Below are 24,071 nucleotides of genomic sequence, written 5' to 3'. Positions count from 1 at the left end.
TTAAGGTCAGTGCTGATTTTTTTTTTCTCCAGGTAAATGATAAAAAAGGCACATTCATACCATGGCCTTAAAAATAAAATCCAGTCAAAATACTGAAAATGTTTTATTGAAATACCAGCCAGTGTTTGAGAAGGAAAATGGAAATGTGGTGTTAAATAATAACTTCTCAGTCTGTTACCTTTAACATGAGCCAACACATACCACATGATAATGTGTTATAAGCACATTAAACATCCATTCAGGATCATCTCTTGCAGTTTTTAGCTAAATTTAAGGTCACACACAATCTGCGATTCCTCTTAAGCCACTGTCTTATGAGTCAAAGATTTAAATAAGGACCGAGACATTCACAGGGTATTAGAATTTCTTAAAATAAAAACACTGACTCATGATGTTTATATAATAGTTTGAAGTAATATCGCTGTACTCTGAGCTGAGAGGTTGACTGGATGTTACTTTTTAAGGCATGTATGCAGATACCATTCAAAGAATTAACTGCATGTAAAACAAAACATCTCAAAGATAATACACGAGCTGTTTATGGCTCAGTGCCAACACTGGCTCATGGAATGTACTAATAAAACTTCAGTGTCATGACAGACGTAACTTGTATGGTATTTTCTGTTTCATTCTTTTTGGCCAACATTTGGCACTGTGCGTAAATAGGGTAAACAAACAAATCAACTAAATGATCTACTAACATAATCAGAAGCAAATAAGTAAGTACGTACACATGAAAGCATGCAAGCAGGCTTTTTAAACACACAAGACATGTGAAATATAGTTGGTTACATTATATAATAGGTCTCCTTAATTATTATATTATATTATATTTATAACACCATGTCTGGACTGCTATTAATAAGTTACATTCAGCATAAGTAAAATAATTCGTCCATTTTGTAGCAGTTTAGAAAATAAAATAGATATCTCTGTTTATCCCAGGGCAACTATGTGTTGAGGGTCACGTCATCAGATACCGTCATTAATACCTGTAATAAAAATACAAGGGGATTATTTATATGTTAATTCAGACTGTAAAGCCTACATAGCCAGTAGAATAACAGAGTTGTACCTGTAGTAGTTGGGTTTAAAGGGTCCATTCTTGTTGAGGCCCATGTACTTGGCCTGTTCGTCAGACAGCTCTGTCAGGTGGGCGTCAAAGTTTGGTAAATGCAAACTGGCCACATATTCATCTGGAAGAAAGACACAGATAAACACATAGACTGTGTGAGGAGCTTTTCACTGTAGTGTTTACTAAATGTTTTAGACTTGAGGTCAGGTTACAAGATAATAACAGGGAGTATCACATAAGCAGTACAACATGTCTACAACCTATATCTCTTAATTTTAATTAAACATCAATTGGATCTTTTTGGGACCTATCTGAATTATTTTATTTCAGATATACATTTGCAGTAAATAAGCCTGCAACTCCAGTGTATGACTTGCTTGTACTATTTGGTACTTTGTGTTAATGTTTCATTACTATTTAATGTTAGTTTTAACACTGAGTACTTGTGGAAAAAAATATAATATTTGAGTAAGGTTGTCTGCATTGAAATGTGAGTTGACATTTACTTGATAATTATCTTTCTGTGACCTTTGTCAGAGGTAGTTTAATTATGCATATACACTTTAACAATAAGTGTGATGTAGTGATTATATAATAATTTTGACACCTATAAGTGAGACAGGCGGCTATTCCAGAGCCATAGTAGCACATTCTTAAAAACATTTAGAGCTCTGGAAAAAATTAACAGACCACTGCAATTTCCTCTGAAATCAGCATGTCTGCATGTATGACAGCCATTCCATTCCTGTGTCTGTTGAATTCCAACACAAACACACCTTATTCTACTGAATAAACCCCTGATCCATGTCTAATTTAAGAAGCAATATAAACACCACTACTGTGGCTATCACTATCTTCTTGCAATAGGACTAGCTGGATGGGAAATACAGTGCTATTAGTAGCGCAAAAGAATTGGAATCCAAAAATAACTATTGAAAACTACTAGACTTCTGCTCTGACAATGTTTCCAAACTCTGAGGACTGTTTTTTCTATCAGGACAATGCTCCTGGCCTCAGCTAGGTCAATAAAGGTGTGGATGACGGACCACCAGATGAAGACCCTGTCATGGCCAGCCCAATCTGCAGACCTGAACCCACTTTGAAAACTTCTGGAATAGAATCAAGAGGAAGATGGATGATCACAAACCATTAAACATTGCTGAGCTTGTTGAATTTCTATGCAGGAGCTGCATAAAGTCATCCAACAGCAATAGAGGAGAGACAGAACACTTGAAAGCTGTCATTGAAAATCAGGTTTATTCCACCAAATATTGATGTCTGAACTTTTCCCAAGTTACAACATTAGTATTGTGTTGTTTAGAAATGAATATGAACTGGTTTTCTTTGCATTATTTGAGGTCTGAAAATATCTGCATCTTTCTGTTATTTTGACCATGTGTCGTGTTCTACAAATACATGCTCTAAATAACAATATTTTTATTTGGAATTTGGGAGAAATATCGGTAGTTTAGAGAATAAAACAAAAATGTTCGTTTTACTCAAACGCATACCTATAAATGGTAAAATCAAAGAAAGTGATAATTTTGCAGTGGTCTCTCATTTTTTTTCCAGAGCTGTATTTTACTTAATATCAGATTTAAATATCCAGATACGGAAATCTTAACAATGCTGATGATCTGCTAGTTAGTTCAGAATTGTAATACAAGTAGTATTCATTGTCTGTTCTTACCCATCTTCTTGGGCAGGAGATACACATCCTGTTTATAACGTCCCTCTGGAGCGTTAAACAGTTCGATCAGGGCCAGAGCCTAAACGCAACACAAACCAAAAAGTAGCTGTAAGACTCCCAACGGTGCACGGGGACACTATGCAGATTATCAGGGTGGTGCACTGTTCTCCAGCTGATTTCAAACTTTAGTCATCTGTGCTGTCGGTGCAGAGACATTACATTCCAACTCAGCCTCCCCTTGTGTAGGTCAGAGAACGCATCACTAACCTGAGTGGTAGCAGTGATGGACAACACAAACGTAGGCACTGTGGAGCAGCTCAGATTTAGGAGGCGACCCTAAGGAGTACAGGTAAAAGCAGAACTTTAACACAGGTACCACACTATGAAAAGACAGTGTTGTATTAGTAGTTTCCAGGATTCCTACAGGTTTCTACAAGTAAAATTTAAGACTTAGAGCAGAATTTAATGCCCATTTCACAGCCATGCTGGCAAAAATTCATGATTCCTAGAATTTAGGAAAATGTATTGATTTACACTTTGATTCCCACCGTTTTGAGTCATGTCTCACCAGGGGCTGCAAAGTTAGCGATAATTGGTTCCTAATGTCAATATAAACTGTCGGGTTGGAACGGGTGGAACTGAGTAGACTAACGTTACTTTCTTTGCAGCTTGAACATTTAACAGACACTTTTAAACACAATGCAGCCAGCAAGTTTATGGCAACATAACTTAAAACCTACCATATCAAATTTAATACCTTTTAAAGACTTTTTTAAGGTATTAAATGTAGATTTGGAAATTCAAGACTTTTTTTTTTTAATATTTTATTTTGGTTTTCGAATTTTCATTTTACAAATGAAGAAAGAGAACAATGGAACAAACAAATGTGACAAATACTGCCCCCCTCCCTCCCTCCCTCCCTCCCTCCCCTGCTCACTTGGGAAAAAAAAAAAAAAAGCTCCTGCTCTTACTTTTTGTTCAAAAGGATACATGGCATGACACAATAAGACCAGTTAAATTACAATTGCACCTACATAGTCTAAGTAAGGTTGCCAAATTCTGACAAAAGTTTTATATGACTTTCTTAGGCTATATGTTATTTTTTCTAAAGGGACACAACTGTTCATCTCTGTGTACCATTTGGTTAAAGGAATGGGAGAATCAGACTTCCATGTAACAGCAATAATTTTTCTAGCCACTGCCAAGGCTATTTCGAGGAATTTTGTTTGATATTTGTTTAGTGGTTCATTAATCTTCATAAAATTTCCAATTAGACAAATTTCAGAATCCAGGGGTATTGAACTCTTGGTAACATTAGACAAAATATCACACAAGCCCAGCCAAAAATCTCTGACTTTCACACATGACCAAGCACAATGTAAGAATGAGCCAATTTCTACTGCACATCGGAAGCATACATCAGAGAGTTCAGGTTTAGACCTATGGATTTTTTCTGGAGTCGGATATAACTGATGCAGAAAGTTGTAATGGATAAGCCTGTATCTTGAGTTTATAGTGGCTGATATGCTGTTCTCACACAAATAAATTCAAGACTTTTTAAGACCCCACGAGAACCCTGAGTTTCATAATAGTTAAGTCTATGGTCTATACTTACTTTTCATGACCTGATTTCAGCTTTGTAAGTAAGAGTTTTTAATTTAGTTAGTATTAGAAAGGTTACTGAATTTTCTAAACTTATATGAAAAAACAATCCTTAATTTTCTTACAAACTTGCAACACACTTGGAAATGTGGATGGTAATGAAAAACTATAATCTGAAAAGTAGCTAAAGCTTTTCAGAACAATGTAGTGGAGTACAGTGATTAGACGAATGTGTTTATGGCTTATATGTAGTAGAGGTTCTTTTGGTTTTATTATAGGTGCAATTATTTGAGGATATGCCACTCAGGCCGTGGAGGGACATTACCTCTGCCAGCAGAACGACTCTCTTTCCATCAGGCCAGATGATGTGGTCAACCTGAGAGCGAACCCTCTCCCAGGTGAGCTCAGGGCTGCGCAGACTCGCCTAAGGGCACAAACTGAGTGAAAAACACAAATTCCCATACAGACATAGTACAAAGTGTAGAAATGCATTACGTACCACATCAATCTCAGTATTGGAATGTCCCATGTTGCAGACGATGCAGCCATTCTTCATTCTGTCAAGCTGTTCTCTAGTGACAACGTTCTTGTTACCTTTTATTTATATGAAAAAAACAAAGCACCTGTGATACAGAGTGGTTGTACTCGAACTTCTATTTCTGTTTTTGTGTTCCTGGTTGCAATTCGATTGCAAAAAAATCTAAGGAACATTGGATCATTTAGATGAAAAGTGTGGTTTTGACAAAGAACTCTCAACTGGGTTATTTAAATGAGGCATGGATTTGTGTGCTGTAAACACTGTGCTTATCAAAGCAGAAGTAATGGGAGTCTCTGCATGGAACACAGTACCAGTGCACGTTATCACCACGTCCATCTGCCGGATGACCTCGCTCAGCTTGACCACTCGGAAACCATCCATGCTGTTTGGATACAGACAGATACATTTCATAACAATTTAAGCAGCGCAGACTGAACTAGTGAGAAAAGATCACTATGGAGGTAATGCTAGCTCATGAAAGAGTAAAGGAGATAAAAAGAGTGGGATACTGGATAGGTGCTCACCATGCCTGCAGGGCACAGATAGGGTCGATCTCTGTGATGCACACAATGGCTCCCAGGGCCTTCAGAGCAGTGCAGCAGCCTTTTCCTACCTAAAGACCACAGGACAGCACTGCAGTTACCAGAAATGATCATTACGGTTCACGTAATAGTTCTAGGAAATGTCCAAATATGCTGTAGAGCAGGAGGGTCAAACTCATTTTAATTCAGGGGCCACATTCAGCCCAATTTAATCTAAAGTGGGCCAGACCACGAAAAGAGATTTTGCTGGTGACCTGTAAAAAGACTATCACCATGAAATGGCTATTACAGGAGAGCCCACCTATAAATGGATGGCTGGAAATCACAATGGACATTTATAAAAATGGAAAAGACAACAGCATTTGTGAATCACAAATTGGAGAAATTCGCTTCATACTGGGAAAACTGGGTCAACTATGTCACACTCCATTGGCCTGATTGTTTTCACAAATCAGTGATTGTGTTGTATGGAAAAGCTCACTCCCTACTTGTACATAGTTTTTTCTTTTTCCTTTTTTTATTTTATTTGGTTATCTGCCTTTCTTTTCAGTGTTTGTCTTCAAGTCTTCTGTTTGGGTGTAACCGTTACAGGTTGAACATAGTATGTAAGAATACACCTTAAATACTAGGTAGGGCACCTTCAAGTGCTGGTTAGTAGTAAGCCAAAATTGGATCACTGAGTCTGCAGGGTTTCTTTTTTGTTTTTTGAAAAAACTGTGGGATTCATTGTAGCATGTCTTCTCATTATGTGTTAGGCAATATCCATTTAAAGCTGCAACAAGGTGGAAATCAGGGGCGGGGGGCTGAATTTGTTAGTGGTTAATTTCATTTTTAAAGTTAAGAGCTCAGAGCAACACACAATCATCAAATGAATGCTACAACGGTGGAGACCTGTTTTAAAGGGGTCATATTTTGCTAAACCCACTTTTATCAGTCTTTGGTACATTTATTTGTGTATTTGGACCCTAATAGTTCATACAGTTTGAATCTGAACCCTCCAGGTGCTGCAAAGCTATCTTTATATTCATTTTGGCAAAAATCAAGTGGATTTCTACAACCCATTTTAATTCCTGCTTCATTTGTTGCATCTATAACTAGTTACGTCACGACATTTGCACATATAAGGTCAAGACTTCCAACGAACATTTCTCCGAGTACGACATACTTGTTTGTCAGCAGCAGCGGTTGTAGTCCATACTGAAAATATGTCCAAACTTCGAGCCGATTACCTAAAATGTTCAGTTGTTGGTTGTGTTAACAAACACAAGTGGTTGAACGGGACAGAGCAGCACAGAAAACAACCTGGAGGGGGTGGGGTATGAAGTGGCTCATTTGCATTTAAAGGGCCAGTGCTCAAAATGACCTTTCTAGTGTCATTACTCAGAAATAGGGTTGAAGATGGACCTGTGGAGTTGAATTAATGAAGAATTCAGACTCAAGTAGAGCATTTACAGTTTATGTAAACCACAGGGAAATGTTTTAAAATGCATAATTCCATTTAAAAAAGCAAATTATCACTCCTTTAAGCCTGGAAAATCTACAGGTATCGATTCCGTGCAGGCCTGTTTATTAGTGAGGAAGCCTATTGTTTGTTGACCGTATAAATGTCACTCCTTGCAGTGTTTTATTTGTGCCTTTATGGAATTTTCTGAAGATCAGCAAGTGTAGAGCTGAGCTAGGGTTGAATAAAGCTGAACTTTTACACGTCATTACAGTAGTAGCTCTTCAGTGTCTTTTTAAGTATGGTAAATAGGCACTACACTGTTTATAATCCAAACATGATTCACCTCTCCATACCCGCACACAACCACTTGTTTGCCTCCAAACATTATATCCGTGGTCCTCTTCAAGCTGTTGAAAAAAAGAGCAATGACATTCTCTTACTCCTCTTTTACTTTTAGTACAGTGAAAAATGCAAACTTATTAGTTATCTCATATTTTAATTATGTAAAACTGGATGATTCTCACCCATCTAAGATGGATTCACGGCAGCAGTAGAGGTTGTCAAATTTCTGCTTGGTGACTGAGTCGTTCACGTTCATCGCAGGGACACAGAGTTTTCCAGCCTTAGACAACTGGTACAGCCTGAGAGGACACATGGGGAAACGTGTTTAGACAAGGCACGCATGTGCAGTGAGTGTCAGGATGTGCGAGTTCTAACTTTCCAAAGCTAATTGATTCCACTGAGAGGAGAACATGCACAGCTGCTGTGACCTCTGGTCAGATGCTGTCATGCATCCCAAATAGAATCCAGTCAAACCAGAGCAGAGACCTTATCAATTTTCAGTGTCAGTGTATATTAAGACTAAATATAACGTTTGATACTGTTTATTTTAGAATCTGGAGCTGGTTTTGTTGGAAGCTTGATTTGCCTCCAGCTCTGCTCCATCTAGAGGACAAAATAATGCAAACACACTTCAAAAAGTGTGTGTTAGCTTAAATGACTTTAAGTACCGTACTTTCCAGTCTATAAGCCACTACTTTTTTCCACACACTGTGAACCCGCGGCTATAAAATGATGCAGCTAATTTATGTTTTCTGGGCTAACGATTGATCCGGCTGACAAAGAAGGAAATAGAGCTGCTGCGCGTAAGCTTGGCATCAATGAATCGATGGTGAGATGTTGGAGATGGGGTGGGTGCGGCTTATTGTCAGGTGCGGCTTATAGTCCGGAAAGTACAGTAGTCTGGTATTTAGCCCTCATTTTGGAAAGCATCAGTCATTTCAGAAAATTATGTGTGTAAAGTCTTTCAAATTGATGAAAATATAATGGAAACAGGCAGAGCATTTTTGTAGCTCTCGCTTTGTTTTAAAAACCCCAAATCTAAACCTGTTCTCACCTGTGCACTCCAGTAACACTCTCCTCCACAATGCCCCGGACCTTCTTGAAGACACTGGGATACTTTTTATAAACCCAGTGGGTTAAGTCACCGCCATCATCCAAGATCTAAGAGAGACATCAGAGCCAACATAAGCCTCTCAATAAAGCAATGCATGTAGTAACTGTAGTAGTAGTAGTAGTAGTAATATAAAAACAGTCTGGTAATAGGTTTATTGTTGGATTGTTGGGTTGATACCATATTGGCCTGCCAGCCTTCCGTGTTGACACAGCGATCAATGCACCACCAGAAGTCGTCCTCTGACTCACCTTTCCATGCAAACACAGGCACCCCTGCAGGAAACGACACACACATCTAATGGAAAAGACAGACCGATAGCAGAGGAGGACGGAAAGCTGCTCCATTAGGCAGCAATGTACTGTCCATACGCAGTCAGGTGTAACACATCAGGCAGATTTACTATTAAACACTATATTTTCAGCCATATAAAGTATTGGTACATTTCACATTAAAAAAGAAACAGCAGTTAGCTATCTTTTTTATGCAGCAATGTCTTGTTAAGAGGAAAAACGCAATATATATGCGGATGATGTAGTTTTACTTGCTGAACATGAAAAAAAAACATGCAAGTCAGTACAAGAAATGGAGACTAGTGGTAAATCAAGACACAAATAGTACACTTCAAAGGAAAATCCTGAATAATGATGAATCTGTAGTGTTCTAGTCCAGCAGGTAGAGGACTGGGATCTGGACTCAACAAAGTTAACTCTATAATTTATGAATATACACTGACCATACAACACTGCATCATAGAGGTTAAATGTACATGCTTCAGCTTTGGAACAGACTTGTGAAGATGTCAGATCAGAGACTCACTAAAAAGATATTTAACTGTGGTGCATGTTACTTAGTGATGTTCAAGAGATTAGAGATCTAATGTTTATCATGTATAGAGAAAAATGGTCTGTTGGTAGGTGCTATAAATGAATAAAGAACAACTGCAGTGTGGGCCTCTATGTTAAGTACCATTTCAAAGAGAAGACACAGATCCCTATGTGCACAGTTGTGTACAGGAACATTACCATTAGTCATATAGTGTGACAGGTTTAATGCCATCTAGAGGAGGACAAACTCTGCTGTGTGATTTAGGTGAAAATGAAAGTGAGGTTCATTTTTCTTTTATTGTCCTGTTCATAGGAACAAAAATGATTTATTACATTTAGGTTAATTTTTTCTGGCTGGATGGTCATTAACAACTTGAGTTTCAGAAAGGGAGCAGTTTTTATTTGTGTAAAATAATGTAGTTTTTGTCTGTAAAATGGTGTTGGAATGAAATAAAATTTAAAGGGGTCATATTTTGCTAAATCCCCTTTTATTAGTCTTCGGTACATTTATTTGTGTATTTGGACCCTAATAGTTCATAAAGTTTGAATTTGAACCCTCCAGGTGCTGCAAAGCTATCTTTATATTCATTTTGGCAAAAATCGAGTGGACTTCTACAACCTGTTTCAATTCCTGCGTAATTTGTTACATCTATAACTAGTTACATAACGACATTTGCACATATAAGGTCAAGACTTCTGATGAACATCTCTCTGCGTGCACCATAACTGTTTGTCAGCAGTAGCAGTTGTAGTCCATACTGAAAATATGTCCAAACTTCGAGCCGATTACCTAAAATGTTCAGTTGTTGGTTGAATGGGACAGAAAGCATGGTCAACAACCTGGAGGGGGTGGGGCGTAAAGTGGCTCATTTGCATTTAAAGGACCAACATTTAAAACAACCTTTCTGGTGTCATTACACAGAAATAGGGTTGAAGATGGACCTGTGGAGTTGAATTAATGAAGAATTCAGACCCAAGCATAGCATTTACAGTTTATGTAGACCACAGGGAAATGTTTTAAAATGCATAATTCCATTTAAAAAAAAAGGTAAAAATCACTCCTTTAATGAAATATTTGACTATTAAAACAATATTTTCAGGGCCGGATCTACTAAGATCCCAATTTGCGTGTAATAATTTGCTTGCGCAATCTAGAATTTTACGTGTGGGGTGTGACCATGGTTTGCGGGTGATTTACAAAGATTGCTTGCGCAAATTACAACAGGCGCAAAGTCTTGGTGACCGCCCTATTTAAATGAGGGTTTTGCATGCGCTACTGGAGACAATACACTGTAGAAATTGCTCTGGGATACAGCAGCACTAATGGGAACAGTGACTGAATGATCCAGATGCACGGGAATGTGACGTTGGAGGAGTTTTGTCATAGAAGGTATTGCATGACTCAGTCATTCATTCATTTAGTTTTCATTTTAAAGGTGTGTGTGTGTGTGCGTGTGTGTGTGTGTGCACGCGCGCATGTGTGCATGCACGTGTGTGTGTGTGTGGGGGGGGGTAGTTGGATTGAATGACTGTCACATGCACACAATTTTGTCACACTGTAACCTAATGTCAGTGCATATTTTTAATCACAATCATCAGGAGTGGAAAAGAGTCCCGTAAAGTGTGTATGTGTGTGCGTGTGTGTGTGGGGGGGGTGCATATGTCTCAGTTATTTTTTCTTCTGTCACTCCAAAAATGTTCACAGGAGGGTGAAAAATGCATTTTCTGCATCTCGTTTCATCATTTCAATGTCTCCTAACCACTTCCATACGTGCGCAATTATACATCCAACCCATTTGCACCTCCTTTTGAGATGTGTTAAATATAGTCACAGTTTCTATCAGCAAAACTGCTTTCGGGTTTGACAAATCACTTTGCGTGTGCTAAATTAATATATTTACATTTTCTCCTCCCAACACACGCACAACTGTGTGTAAATGCCCCAAATTGCATATTCATTGTGGCAAATGTACTAACTGGATGCAGACACGCTATTTTGCGCCTTTGAAAGACGCAACCCTTATTATGCACTGTTAGTAAATCAGTTTGTACATTTTTTTGCATGTGCAATGAGTTTGCATACGTTTTAATACACGCAAACCTTTAATAGAGTCGGCCCTTAGTGTATTGCAACCCCATGACAGGTGGATGTTTGAGGCTGACAGAAAAATAAATGAATCAACCATGGACTAGAAAGCACAGAGGTAATAAAACATATGACAGACTCGCTTACCTGTCTCAGCGAGAGCAGCTGCCACCTCATTCTGAGTGGAGTAAATATTACAGGCAGTCCAGCGACATTGGGCCCCAAGGGCGACCAGAGTCTCTATCAGGACCTAAAAGGTAATTATGGGATAGACGTATGATACATGAGCAGTCAGCAGAGGTGCAGATGAGAAGGGCATTGACGTGTTGCATGGACGTACTGCAGTCTGGGCAGTGATGTGGGTACATCCTACTATCTTAGCCCCAGCCAGTGGCTTCTCTCCCTGGGCTCGCTTCCTCAAGGAGATCAGGGCAGACATGTCTGTGGAAGGAGAAAACGAAGCAGGAGTTAGCACAGTGGTGTAAAGGTGAGGCTTTTTTTTGAGACAATATAAAAAGGGCCTCGCTCTTCATGGTGACTATGCAGTTAGCGGCTGTAAAATCAGCACCGATTGAAAAACAATGTCAGTGACAGCTGTTCCCTCCCAGACTCTGGGTCTGAAGAACACTTGTCATGCACTCACGCCTACTTCCCACTCACATGAGCAATGTAAACATCCAGAAAAACAGAAAAGAGGGGAGGTGTTTTGCAAAATAAAATACTTGAGGTGATAAAGAGGGCATTAAACTGAGAAAATGAGCAACTAGTGATGAATAGAACTCAGAGAAACAAACTAGATCATGTTTCTAGAATAACACTGACACAGCCTAAACCTCAGGTCACAAACTGTCACAAGGACCTTTATCAACTGCTGACTCGAATAGTACCTAAGCAGCAGATTGAATGTGAAACGTACCTGGGAGAAAAGTCGCAACAGGTACCCAAAAGTCCCCTTTATATCAACTAATGCTGTAGAGTCTCATATCCCCCCAAAATGTGTATATCTGACTCTGCAAAGTCAGTACAGAGGTGTCAGAGTGCCAAGTAGGGTAAATTGTACCTTGTTCTGCGATTTCAATTTCGCGGCGACCAAATTCGGCCTGCTTGATGTTCTTCACACAGAAGTCACTGCTGCCATGGGTGTTGACCTGGGCTTTGTCCCGGGGAGAGGTTTCATCATCTGAGCTATCGGTGTAGGATGCAGCTGGGAAACAGAGAATACAAAGGGTCACTATTGTAGAAAAACAGACAAAAGGGCCAATTCTGAAATATAGACTTCCTATCCATTGAAAGAGGGGAGGAGTTTGTGTGTGTGCTTCCTCTAGATTGCATACATACTGTATCTACTGTATGTGTATGTATGTATGTATGTATAGGTCTGGAAACAGCTTTCTGCTTATTCTAGAAACTGACAACATCTCGCCCAAATTCCAACTGAACAGTCTTTTAGAGCATTTAACTGACAAAAACAGCAGATACTGCAAAAAAAAAAAAAAAAAAAAAAAAAAATCAAACAATGGAAAAAAACAAGTAAAAATGTAAATGCAGCTCAGCTTTGATGACTTATGACCATCCATCATCTTCTTGATCACATTTAAGAGGTTTAGCTCTTTAAAGTTGGAGCGGTATCTAAAGTGTTTCCTGAATTGTGTGTTTTAATAGGACATTTTGACTGGTGGTATCATATGTGTGTGCCCAGTATGTAGTATTATTCAAATGTGCATGTTTCTATGTTCTACAGAGGTTTTATATTCAATTATAAACAGCATTTTAGTTTTAGGTTTTCCTGAGATGTCAGATGTCTCAGCAGCCACCCCTCACATAATGATTACAAAATGAAACTGGTTCCTATTAGTGTCTTATAATTAACTGTCAATCTGTAGATACATTGGTGTTTTAATTAATCAGGTTATTAGAGAAAAATTGAATTAATTAAACGCTTGCTAATGAATTCATCAAAACAAATCACTGCTGCTGTGAGAGCCATTTTCAAAATATTTAATATATGAAACACTGCAAACATACTGTATTGAACATGTGATTTGGAATAAAATTCCCTCCGTACCTGAACTGTAGCTGTCTGTGGAGGATTGCGAGATGGATCGGGACAGGGATCGGCGGCCCGCCTTGGTTGGGTACTTGCTGAATTCCTGTTTGTCCTCTGTGTTTGCAAACTGGATCTGCGTAGAATCGCAAAAAAATGTGCACCATGTAAACAAACCAACATAAATCCAGACAATGTTTTGTGTGTGCAGTAATTGCCAACAATGCATTTAAGAGAGCAAAAAACAAATAGATAATGTGTTTAAGCTTTGTTAGTTTCTCTTTGTTCATTTATCCTGTTTCAAATATTTAAACGGTCCTTTCAGAATTAAATCACCTGCGTCTGTTACAGTAAATCACAGGTGGATCAGCCAGAGGTAGCTGTTGTCTATATTTAGACGGCCCTCCTGCTCTGTCTGTGATTTGCGCTTTGTTCAAATACACAGGCCTCTGTTGTTGGAGTGGTTCATCGTGTCAACCCAGACCTTCAAAGGGTCCAAGATCAAACACCTGGAATCACATAAAATACATCAGCACTGAGCTACGCTGGATGTGTTCTGGGCCTGACTGGATCAGATATTGTCAATCTCAGCCGACAGATACCAAGGTTAGAGTAGCACAGTTTTTAACCCTTAAAGACCCAGAAGTATCTACTGATCTAAAATGTTAAATAAGTGTTGATCCACTAATCCTATCAATATGTGTAAATAACTGAGGTAAAATGCAGTTTGTCATCTTTTCATGGTCATCAGATATGACCCATTTGGACATTCTGAGGCTCTGTTGTGAACGTGGAAACCCCGTCATCTTCTGAAACATTGATTCATCAGTAAAACCCATGAAGTTTGATAAATGACAGTGGATGGAAAGGTTTGTTTTTATGTTCAGTTATTGATGTCTTTGCTGAAAAAGTCCCTTTTTCTTCTGTTTTCTCAGTTTCTGATATAATAACCCTCAACTGTAATCTGAGCATCTGAACATCTACATGATGAGTGAATTAAATATAGGAAAATACAAGATTTTCACTGAAAAATGCAAAGGACAATATTATAACAGATAGTGATAAATCACTTGGTAATAGTTAATTGTACAGAGAAATTCTTTTGGAGGATTCTACAAAAAACAGTTCTGGGTCTTTAAGGGTCAAAATCATTGATTTGGGTTTAACTGCAGCTTTCTATAATATAACTATCTGTCAAATAAAGATGGGTTAATCACAGTGGTGAAGAGTCACTAACTTCTGCAACATAAATCCAACAACACTGATTTGGCTAATAATTACAAATGGATGCGTATGAGTCCAGGTGGAAGGATGCACCTGCACTGTGAATAAATGGGCCTGTTAGAGACTGTTTCTGGGCAGGTACATAGTTACTCAGCATTTTTACTAAAATAGGAAAGTGCAGGTGGCTCTGACACTCAGAATGCCATTTAGGTGATATGATATTTATGTGATGCGATATTTGCATTTACTTCTTTTGGTTGGATCATTATGAAGAAGATGAAAGGGATCTTTTTGCCGTGCTTGGCAGAGATAAATGTTTTGTTAAAAGCGGAGATGTAAAATAATCTGTAATCCTGCAATGAAATGACATATACCACAGCATTTGTATTTGTGATGTCTTGCAAACAAATGCCAGGTACTTGATATAAATGACAAAAAATAAAACACATTTCATTTCAGACCTATTCTGACTATTTTGTCACCTGATAAACAATTCCCTTTGGGGTTTCACAAGAGAGTCCAGTATCACTTTAACCCCGTGCAGCTTTACTGTACTCATGGACTAATGACTTGTTGCAGTTGACACAGTGAGCTGACATGAATCTGCCTCTCACTGTCTCCAACAAATCCAACCTCTGTCTTGGCTGGCTTAGAGGCAAGTGGAGTGGGATCAAATCCAAACCCACTCTTTGATGCTGTGTCCCTTGACTTTCTCAGGAATTTATATAAAACAACACGAACAAGTCATGTTATCAGACCAACAGCTTTCAGACCGAAGTTGATTTATTTATTAGTGAGTCCTCTATTTATTTATTTTTTTATTTGGGCTCCACTTGTTGCTCTATTTTAATTATTCACTTTAACTTTCTTTCTTAAACAGTCGTTTTTCCTCTGTGGAAAAAATCTATTTGGTGTTTAAACTCGTTGAGATGACACTGCTGGATTCCTCTGGTTATTTTCTATGTCCATAGGATGTGTTTGGAGTAAAAACTACCATGCAGGACAGCTGAGTTGACACAACACACATATGATAAATCCGGGAACAGATGAATGCATGAACTAATAACAGAGAACTGGGAACATTTGAGTGTGATGTCTACTGCACATATAGACTTTATCTACCAGAACTGACAGATATTACTGTTTGGACATGAAAGTTTGTGTTTGAAACCACACTAGCCGTACACTAATGAAAAACTAAATGAGAAGAAAACTGTTCATTGCTTGATGTTGCTGAGAGGACGTCTTGGTGTGCAGTCTCACAGCTGGGTGTGTGAACTGGCAGGCATGACTCAGATTTCTGACAGGCATCGTACAAATATTAGTAAAGTATATTTGTGACGGGGGTCAAACAACCATCGCCACAACCATTTAATGATTCATAATAATTTAATTTTCCACAAGATTCAGTATTATTGATGCGACCTCCATTCATTTAAAGTGCAAGTAATTAAAGGGATAAAACAACCAGAATTAACTTTTTTTTTGACTAATTGTGTATATCTCACAATCTTTGTCCACGACCAGCGACACCTGGGCCTCAATAATCTCCTGTGTCAGTGTAAAGAAACAAGAGAAGCATGTGAGTCAGTATGAACCAAGGAGAGCTCTGCATGTCTCTGTTTTCACAGATGAGAGTGTGCTCTGTCTCATGCACTTGCAAAATAGTACTTTTATGTTTGCTTTGCATCGGTTTAGACTCCCGAGGATTGAGAGAAGGTTTTGTGCCTTCTCTTCAGTTTCATCAATGTCGGCTCCTTTTTTTTTTTTCCAGTTCACAAACGGCACAGTTAAAGAACTGTTCTGTCTCGTTGTGGTAGAATGCATTAATGAAACAAGAGGTTAATCTGATTAATGATGAATTACTCAAGGGTTACTTAAGACAGCATTCTGTTTCTGCTACTCTTACACAGTAGCCTATCACACAGGTTAGTTCTCTAAATTAGTCTTTTAAAGGGATGATTACACAGATTTATAATTGCGTTTCGAACATTTTTGTTCCTAGTTTATGAAAAAGAGGTGCATGTACAGTCTGCATGTCGCTGCAAAAGTTAAAGAACACACGAGTGCAAAAAAAGTGATAGACCTTTTGACATGGCAAACAACTGTGGCACACCTGTGTGTGGGATGAGTAGTATGTTTAAGTGTGTTGGATGATTTCCCGGTGATGCATTAGCAGCGACTCACCCTCTCTCTCCCGTGCCCGTGTTTGTGTGCCATAGCTGCCTGTCACTGCCGGGTCTCTCCAGTTTTCCAGCCTACTTCCCTGTGCCTGTATGTCCTCTGTGTGATGGTACTAGGTGTCCCTGATGCTATTATCCTAGAACACTCCCAGGCAGAGCTGGGGGGAGGTTCCCACCTATTATCGTGATTTCTAATGGCCAACCTGGAGAGAGAGAGAGAGAGAGGCCTAGAGAAAAGGAGGGTTTATTCTAACTGAGCCTCTCTCTCTCCCTCTCCCTCTCTCTCATTTTCACTCTCTTTGGTTCTGCCCTTGACAACCAGCTGCTAAAGTCAGTACATTGCATGCTATGGCTGATTTTAAAGTGCTTGTACATGTGCTCAAATAGGTACAAAGAATAAAAACATGCACACACACAAAAATGCATTTGACTTCCATTCCATATTTGGACTGCTACATAAAAGGGGATTGACAACAGGAGCTAAACCCTGTTTCCATTAGCCCTCTGTAGCATCAATAAGCAGCCCATCCAGTCCCATCCTCCAGCTAAAAATACCCTTTCTCTCTTAGATAGCAGGCCAGGTCACAGACTTAAGCTGTGGTGTAACTGTCAGTTAGTGGCATAAGGGCTCAAAGTGGGCTTGGCATAAGGCGACATTAAGTACTTATCCAGAAACTACCAGTGCTTTACAGCCCCATCTGATCTGACAGACATACAGTCTAATCCAGACACATATTGACAGTATAAATATCAATGGGCGCCTGATTGCATTCACATTCAACAAGTCAAAGACAGGAGGGCTTAACTATTTCACTAAAATGTCATTTCAAGTCATTATGTTGCAGCATTGACCCAGTGAAATAAGGGCACTTCCTTTTTCTGCTGTTTACATGAACGCGGGCATGACGGATTATACAGTGTTGTGAAAAAACACGTCTAACACCCAAATCCCTCCTCTACAACTCTGTGACCTTTAGCTCAGACTATAACATCTGCTTATTTTAGCCACAGTACCTTAGTTCTCCCCAAAATGACATGCAATCATATTACATAAGCATCTCTACAAGGGAATGCAACCTGTCACTGTTACAAGAGCAACCAAAAAGTAAACTGAAGGCAAATATTATTAAAGACTAACAAATTAAAAGGCTAACAAATACTGAGGTTAAGCCAGAGAAATCCTTTTAAATGCCAAAGGCTCAGTGGTGATAGTAGTTGAAAAAAGATGAGACTAGTCCGTATGAATGTGTTATATTTCTCAGCTTATAGTGACTTTTCCCAAAATGTTAATATGGGTCCTGCTGAGGTACACACAATACTCTACTTGTGCAGAATGTGTAGAGTAGGAGTTTGAAAAGATAAGACATTTTGTAAATGTAATATATCTGCCCAATCTATAGTGTAATATTTTCACTGCACGACTCATTATTCTATATTTGTAATTATTATGTAATGACACACCTTATATTTTTACTGTAGTATCTTTTACAGTTTTGGTTTCATAATGTTTGAAAGCTGATGTCAATTCTGCTTTATATACAATGCAGTCTTCTTGGTGTTGATTTAATTCTTTCTGTCCCTGGTCCACTGGAGGTCACCAGAGTCAATCAGGAACAGAAGAGTCTGAGGTAAGGACAGATTCTCTTTTATGTTGTTTGATGCATGTCTCCAAACCAGCAACGGGAGAAGGATTCAGATCTTACACTTGAGTAAAAGCACTGTGAAAGAATTATCAACAAAATGTATTTAATGTATAAAAAGTAATTGTAGTCACTGTGAAGGGAAATAGTTCCTGTCAGTGTGTTACCATTATATATACAGTTGTGGAAAAAATTATTAGACCATCAAATGTCATCAGAAACAGTGGTTACGCAATCGAGTACTAACTTCTGTGCGTATCATGTGACTAAAACAGACAAAAAGAAAACATGGAATCCCTAAAAGCACTGTTTTTGGCAGTACAATGCCACAGCTATTGATGTAAGAACTTTAGTGATTTTGGTTATTATCAAGAAAACATGGAAAATGGATAGATATCAGCACTTAAATTAAACTCTTATGAGTTATTTTTGTTGCTATAATTATATTTGTCCAAACAAATGTACCTTAGTTGTACCAGGCATTAAAATTAACAAGAAATTGAAGAAAACAAGGGTGGTCTAATCATTTTTTCCGTGACAGTATATGATCCCTTTGGAGTCATTTTTCTGTTGTGTTAATGTTTATGTTGCATTTTACTGATGCACATGTTGAGCTCATTACACTCCGTTAGTTTAATCTAGAGCAATGCATCATATTCTATAACATCACCATATGTTTGTAGCATCACTGTCCTGTGAGAATGGATGAGTAAAAAGCCAGCTTTGTGTTTGTATATTTTCTAGCTAAACTAAGATGGACTTTCCATAAATCACTGGACAGCAAAAAGATTTAAAACTGTGATCTGAAAAGTAACTAAAGCTCTCAAACAAATGTAGTGGAGTAAAAAGTACCGTAAATGCCCCTGACATGCAGTGCAATTGTTGGATATAGTTGCAGAAGAAGGGAATATTAGTAAATCTTATGTACATTTCAGTATAGAATTTCTGTAACAGCACTTATTAACGCTTTACTACAATTCACACCAACTTCTAAACCTATGAGGGGGGGGCCAAATCTGTATTTGACCTTCATGAAACTCACGCACCAGAATGTGACAGACAATACGAGAGTGAAAATAAGGTATAAACACTCTGTAAAACAGCCCACAGGGATCAGATAAAACGATGATGCATGAATAAATTTGCAGTGAGTGAGTTCTTTTCCCAGGGGGGCGTATTGTGTAACTGCTAGATGGATTGGAGAAGGGAGGAGGCAGAGTAGGGGTTTACTTTGAATCACCCACACGTACCCTCTCATTTCATTTCAATAATCCCTGCTGATTGTTTAGCTCATGCCACTTGTCATTTGATTATCACCCAGCAGCTTCCTACATCTGCTTTCGCATGCGTTGTGCTTTCTGGGATTGTAAAATGTTTCGTCTTTTACTTTACATCTTCATTATTTACTTTGGCGCATTTGTTTTTTTTTATGCAAACAGGTGGCACAGTTTGACACCAGGCTCTCACATTTATTCATAACACAATGCTTTGTTTTCATAAGCGCAGCGCACATTCCTGCCATCCAATATGTTTTCAATCAGGTTCCCTGAGGCGCCTCACAATCCAGACGTTATTGCCTCGTCAGACAGGGAGTCGAAGGTAATAGTCGGAGTTCTACAAGCCCTGCTGCTGGAAAAATAGGCATTTTCGTTCATATGTTTTGTGATGATCCTGATTATTTCATCCCCCTCTTGGGGACATTATCATCATCATATGACAAAGACTGGGAAAAATATTATATATCACAGGATAATATAAGGTGTGACCTGTAAACGATAGGTTAAAATTCACTCTTCTCACTATATTATGGTATTATGGTATATTATGGAAGCTGTAGTTTGTGGTGTTACTTATCTGATGGCGAGTGTCTTATATAACTCTGCAATGCTTGGGAATTATTTATATGCATATTTAGACAACAAGCTTTGAAAACTACAACTAATTCAATTGTTTTTTGTAATGAACAAGTTATACTATGTACAGCGAGTGAAGAGTGAAGATAAGGCAGCTTACAGAGGTAGAAACATGCCACAAGAATACGGATTTGTGAGAAAATAATAGGGAAATGAGCTAAACAGAGGCAAAAGTCAGGATTCACATGCAAATTTTCACAAGGTCGATCCAACAATCCTGCATTTTTGTTGCTAGAGTAACTTGAAGCCTTGCATTCAGCACTAAAGCAGTAGCTGTGTCTGGCAAATTATTTAACAGGGTTTCCACAGGTTTCAATCTGTTTTAGACAAATATGAATGTACATTTGTGAAATTAGCTGCTATAAATACAACTGAGCCCACTATAATTAAAATTTGAAAGCTATTTTATTCCATGTTGAATCCTCAATGTAAGATTTGTTTTGTACAAGGTGCAGCTGTCTTTAAATCTGGAGAACCAAACTGGTCCATTTTGGAAACCTGTCAGAATCATATTTAAAGGTTTAGTAATGATAGGTAGCATCCAGTAGTGAAGTTGCAAATTGCAACGACTAAATACCCATGGTCACCTGACCCCATTCTGTGACTGCTAAAAATGTGAAAGTTCATTGTTAGAGCCAGTGTCTGTTCAGTGTGTTCTGGGCTTTTTAGTTGAGGTTTATTAACTCAGGTCCATATTCAAACAGTAGATGACAGGAATGCAAATTATCATTGGATGCTGCCAACTATAAAACAAAAAAAAGAAGAAAAAGAAATCCATTTTGAGCTGATCCCTCTGGAGATATAAACAGCTCCTTCTAAAGTGACAGGATAATTCTTATTTCCAGGTGACTGCACACTATGAAAACATGATTATACTCCACTTTAATTATTATAATTAAATGCCCCTAAATCCCCTAACATGTACATTCCAATCCTCACTGAACAACATAGCCATAAAAAGACTGGATAATATTATGAAATTTAGAAATATAATAATTTGTTTCAAACATTGAAAAAAGGCCTGGTGCTATAAATCAAAGATTATCGAAGGGGACCAGCACTTCATATTGTCAGACACGAACAGTGACTGAATGGTGACCTCTCTGACCCAGTCTCATGTCAACATGTGTATTACTAGTGTGAAAACACTAAATGTGAACTTCTGGGCTGTGGAAGAGATATCCAACTGCCAAGTCATGTTTTCAGTGTTTTATTAATTACCAGCCCAGTGACTCTTGAAACCCCCACAGACAGCCATCAGCCTGTTGTCTGCTCTGTATTTGCTTACTGCTTGTTGCCAGCTGTTACACAGAGAGGTGAACGTGTGATGATTTCAGCAGTTCAGTCTGATGATTGTTTTGTGCTGTTGTATAACAGCAAACAAATGCAAGGCCATTTCTCTGAAATGCACCTTTTGCTGCTAATACATTTTTAGTTTTCCGTTTCCATGACTGACATTGGTGATGCCCACATATGGCAGTGAACTCCAAAACCAAATTCAAGACATCCCACAGGTAGACTTCCATCGTCACAGTATAGACATCATAGTTTTTTTTTCTCATTATTTTAACCCCTTAAACCTTAAAAGAATGTAAAGCTCTACACTTACATTGTAATGGACTGAAATTCTTCTGAGGCAAAAATACCAGAGAGTACAAAGCAGACCCCCTGTCTGAGCTCAGGCATGTTAGACCATCTCTTTATTTGCAGATTGTGAACCAGAGGTTTAAGGGCTTTCTTGCTCGCAGGATGTTGGCATGATATAGACATAGTGAATTAAAGGCAACATAAAGGCAGATCTGGATGTTGATCCAATTTGGTTAAAGCTGCTACTCAATTATATGTTGATATCTCAGTAATAACACGGTCAAACCTATTATTATAGAAATAACACGTATGAGAAAGTCATTTGTTTTCCAACTTCTCACATTCTTTAGTTGGCTGTTGACAAAATGGTACAGATTAGCTCTCACGTTGCAGACTTGCATGGACTGAGTGATCCTAGAGTGGGATGGCTGTAACATACAGTATAGTGTGGGATTAACTGGGCACTGCAGCATCACATCCAACAATGCACCATTAACCTCTGCTGACAACTTTACACTAAAAATGCGGAATGGTGCTTTATGTATACACGATAATGTGCACAGATGAACACACAGTGGTTTCCCTAGCTCTGCTGTAGTGTTCCGCTGCGGTACAATGCGTACCTGCGTGGATGTGTGCCCCTCACATGTGTCTGCCTACAGTACACTCCGTCTTTTGCCCGGTGACAGTGACTGATGGCGTGGATCACGTTTCTTACCTTCTTGACGGATTTCAGAGTCGGGACTGCGGTGAACGCTGCGGAGGGCATTTCCCCTACGTTCATATTCACATCACTGCTGTTTTTGCTCACAGTCATCACTGAATATTTTTCCGCAACATTTTCAGTCTCTTTGACATATTTGGTGCCTTGTTTAACCTCTGTCTTGCTGTCCACAACCGCGTCGGTCATCGCATCCAGGTGGTGCTGCTCTGGTCCTGGGGAGAAAAGCCGGTTCTGGACTCAGTTCAGACTAACGACGGCTTGTATGTCGCCTTTTTTCACCCCTTCTCTCTCTGCTTCGTGGCTTAAAATGACCGAATCTCCTCTGAAGTACTTCCACTAGACCTTGGCGCTTAGCTTAAGTAGTTAGCTTACTTCAGGAGAGAATTAGCCTGTTTGCTAGGTGCAGTAGTTTGTATCAGAGCACTTGTTTCGGTCCTTCAGGTCTGCTGTCATCCACAGACAGCTACATCTCCGACGGGGAAGGGGAGAGGGCGGTGTGTTGGGGCTGTCACCTGAACAAGTGGGCAGTGTGTAGGCGGTTATCAGCCAGTGAGAGCCGGTGGGGAGGAAGCGGCTCGGTAACGGAGACTCGTTATTCCGTTACATAAGTCGAGGTCGTTACACGCGATGCTTGTGTGTTGGCGCGAGCTCATGTTCTGTTTCCATGGCTGCAGTAACTGTGACGGCCGAGCATCCGATGGGGAGTAGAACGCCCGCCTCATCGAATATGATTGGCCGGCTGTGGATGTAAGTCTCTAAATCTGAACTGTGATTGGTGGATCCTGCTCGGGACAGTTTAACCTGGGAGGTCTAGTTCAGAGGACAAACCTTTATTACTTTGTCCCATGGAGGGAAAATAACTCAGCGGTGCTCTGTGAATGTTATATTTGAGCTCTTTTAAGGAGTACTTTCACTGGTTTAAATCTGTAAAATCGTGACAGTTGATGAGATGCAAAGTCATTGTCTTGGTTAAAAAAAAAAAAAGTCCTTGGTTTTACTGTTTATATGCATGTGACTGAGTAAAATTAACTTATTGGCCTTTAGTGACTACAATAACATTCCCAAGACAAGCAGTGTCATTTAGATTCTAAGGAAATATTTTTCTTACTGCTTAAGCATGTTTATCTGGATGCCTTTTTGTCTGCGTATGAAACATGCTGTATAAATAAGCTTTCTTTGCCATGTACGTGTAGAAAATGGAAACTAATATATGTAAATATAAAATATATCCATTTTTGGAGTGCAATATTCATGTTTTAACTTTTGAAGTCAATACTCGATAGAACAACCCTGCTTCCTCTGATGCAAAAATGCAAGTACTGTAGTTCAGCATTGTGACCATCTCTTATTCACACCCGAGGTCTGGAAATTGACAGTGGTTCCATACAGTTTTTTAAAGCTATAGTCCAACCGCACTACTTTCGGACAAACTATGCTTTCTGTCACTGAACTGAATATTGGAAAAATTTACCACCCAACATAAGAGACTCACAATCACA

At 38.9% G+C, this 24,071-nt stretch overlaps 1 protein-coding gene across 2 annotated transcripts; it reads right to left on the bottom strand.

Annotated features, from left to right (window-relative positions):
* ahcyl1 (adenosylhomocysteinase-like 1) lies at positions 1 to 23,177 on the bottom strand. 2 transcript variants are annotated; one of them, XM_030138203.1, is made up of 17 exons: positions 22,567 to 23,177; positions 13,323 to 13,437; positions 12,318 to 12,461; positions 11,598 to 11,698; positions 11,405 to 11,507; positions 8,525 to 8,619; positions 8,288 to 8,394; positions 7,416 to 7,532; positions 7,235 to 7,298; positions 5,430 to 5,518; positions 5,217 to 5,287; positions 4,867 to 4,961; positions 4,693 to 4,791; positions 3,033 to 3,101; positions 2,766 to 2,844; positions 1,076 to 1,196; positions 1 to 992 (listed from the first exon to the last, which is right to left on the bottom strand). In XM_030138203.1, exons 1-17 carry the CDS (start codon positions 22,756 to 22,758, stop codon positions 986 to 988), a joined length of 1,668 nt encoding a protein of 555 aa, XP_029994063.1. In that variant the 5' UTR covers positions 22,759 to 23,177; the 3' UTR covers positions 1 to 985. The 2 variants fall into 2 exon arrangements, with proteins under 2 accessions (XP_029994063.1, XP_029994064.1); XM_030138204.1 differs by lacking the exon at positions 22,567 to 23,177 and adding an exon at positions 16,713 to 16,854.
* Between the last annotated feature and the right edge of the window lie 894 nt (positions 23,178 to 24,071).

The sequence above is a fragment of the Sphaeramia orbicularis genome, chromosome 7 (assembly GCF_902148855.1).
Source record: "Sphaeramia orbicularis chromosome 7, fSphaOr1.1, whole genome shotgun sequence".
NCBI lineage: Eukaryota > Metazoa > Chordata > Actinopteri > Kurtiformes > Apogonidae > Sphaeramia > Sphaeramia orbicularis.
This window is presented reverse-complemented; position numbering and strand designations above follow the sequence as displayed.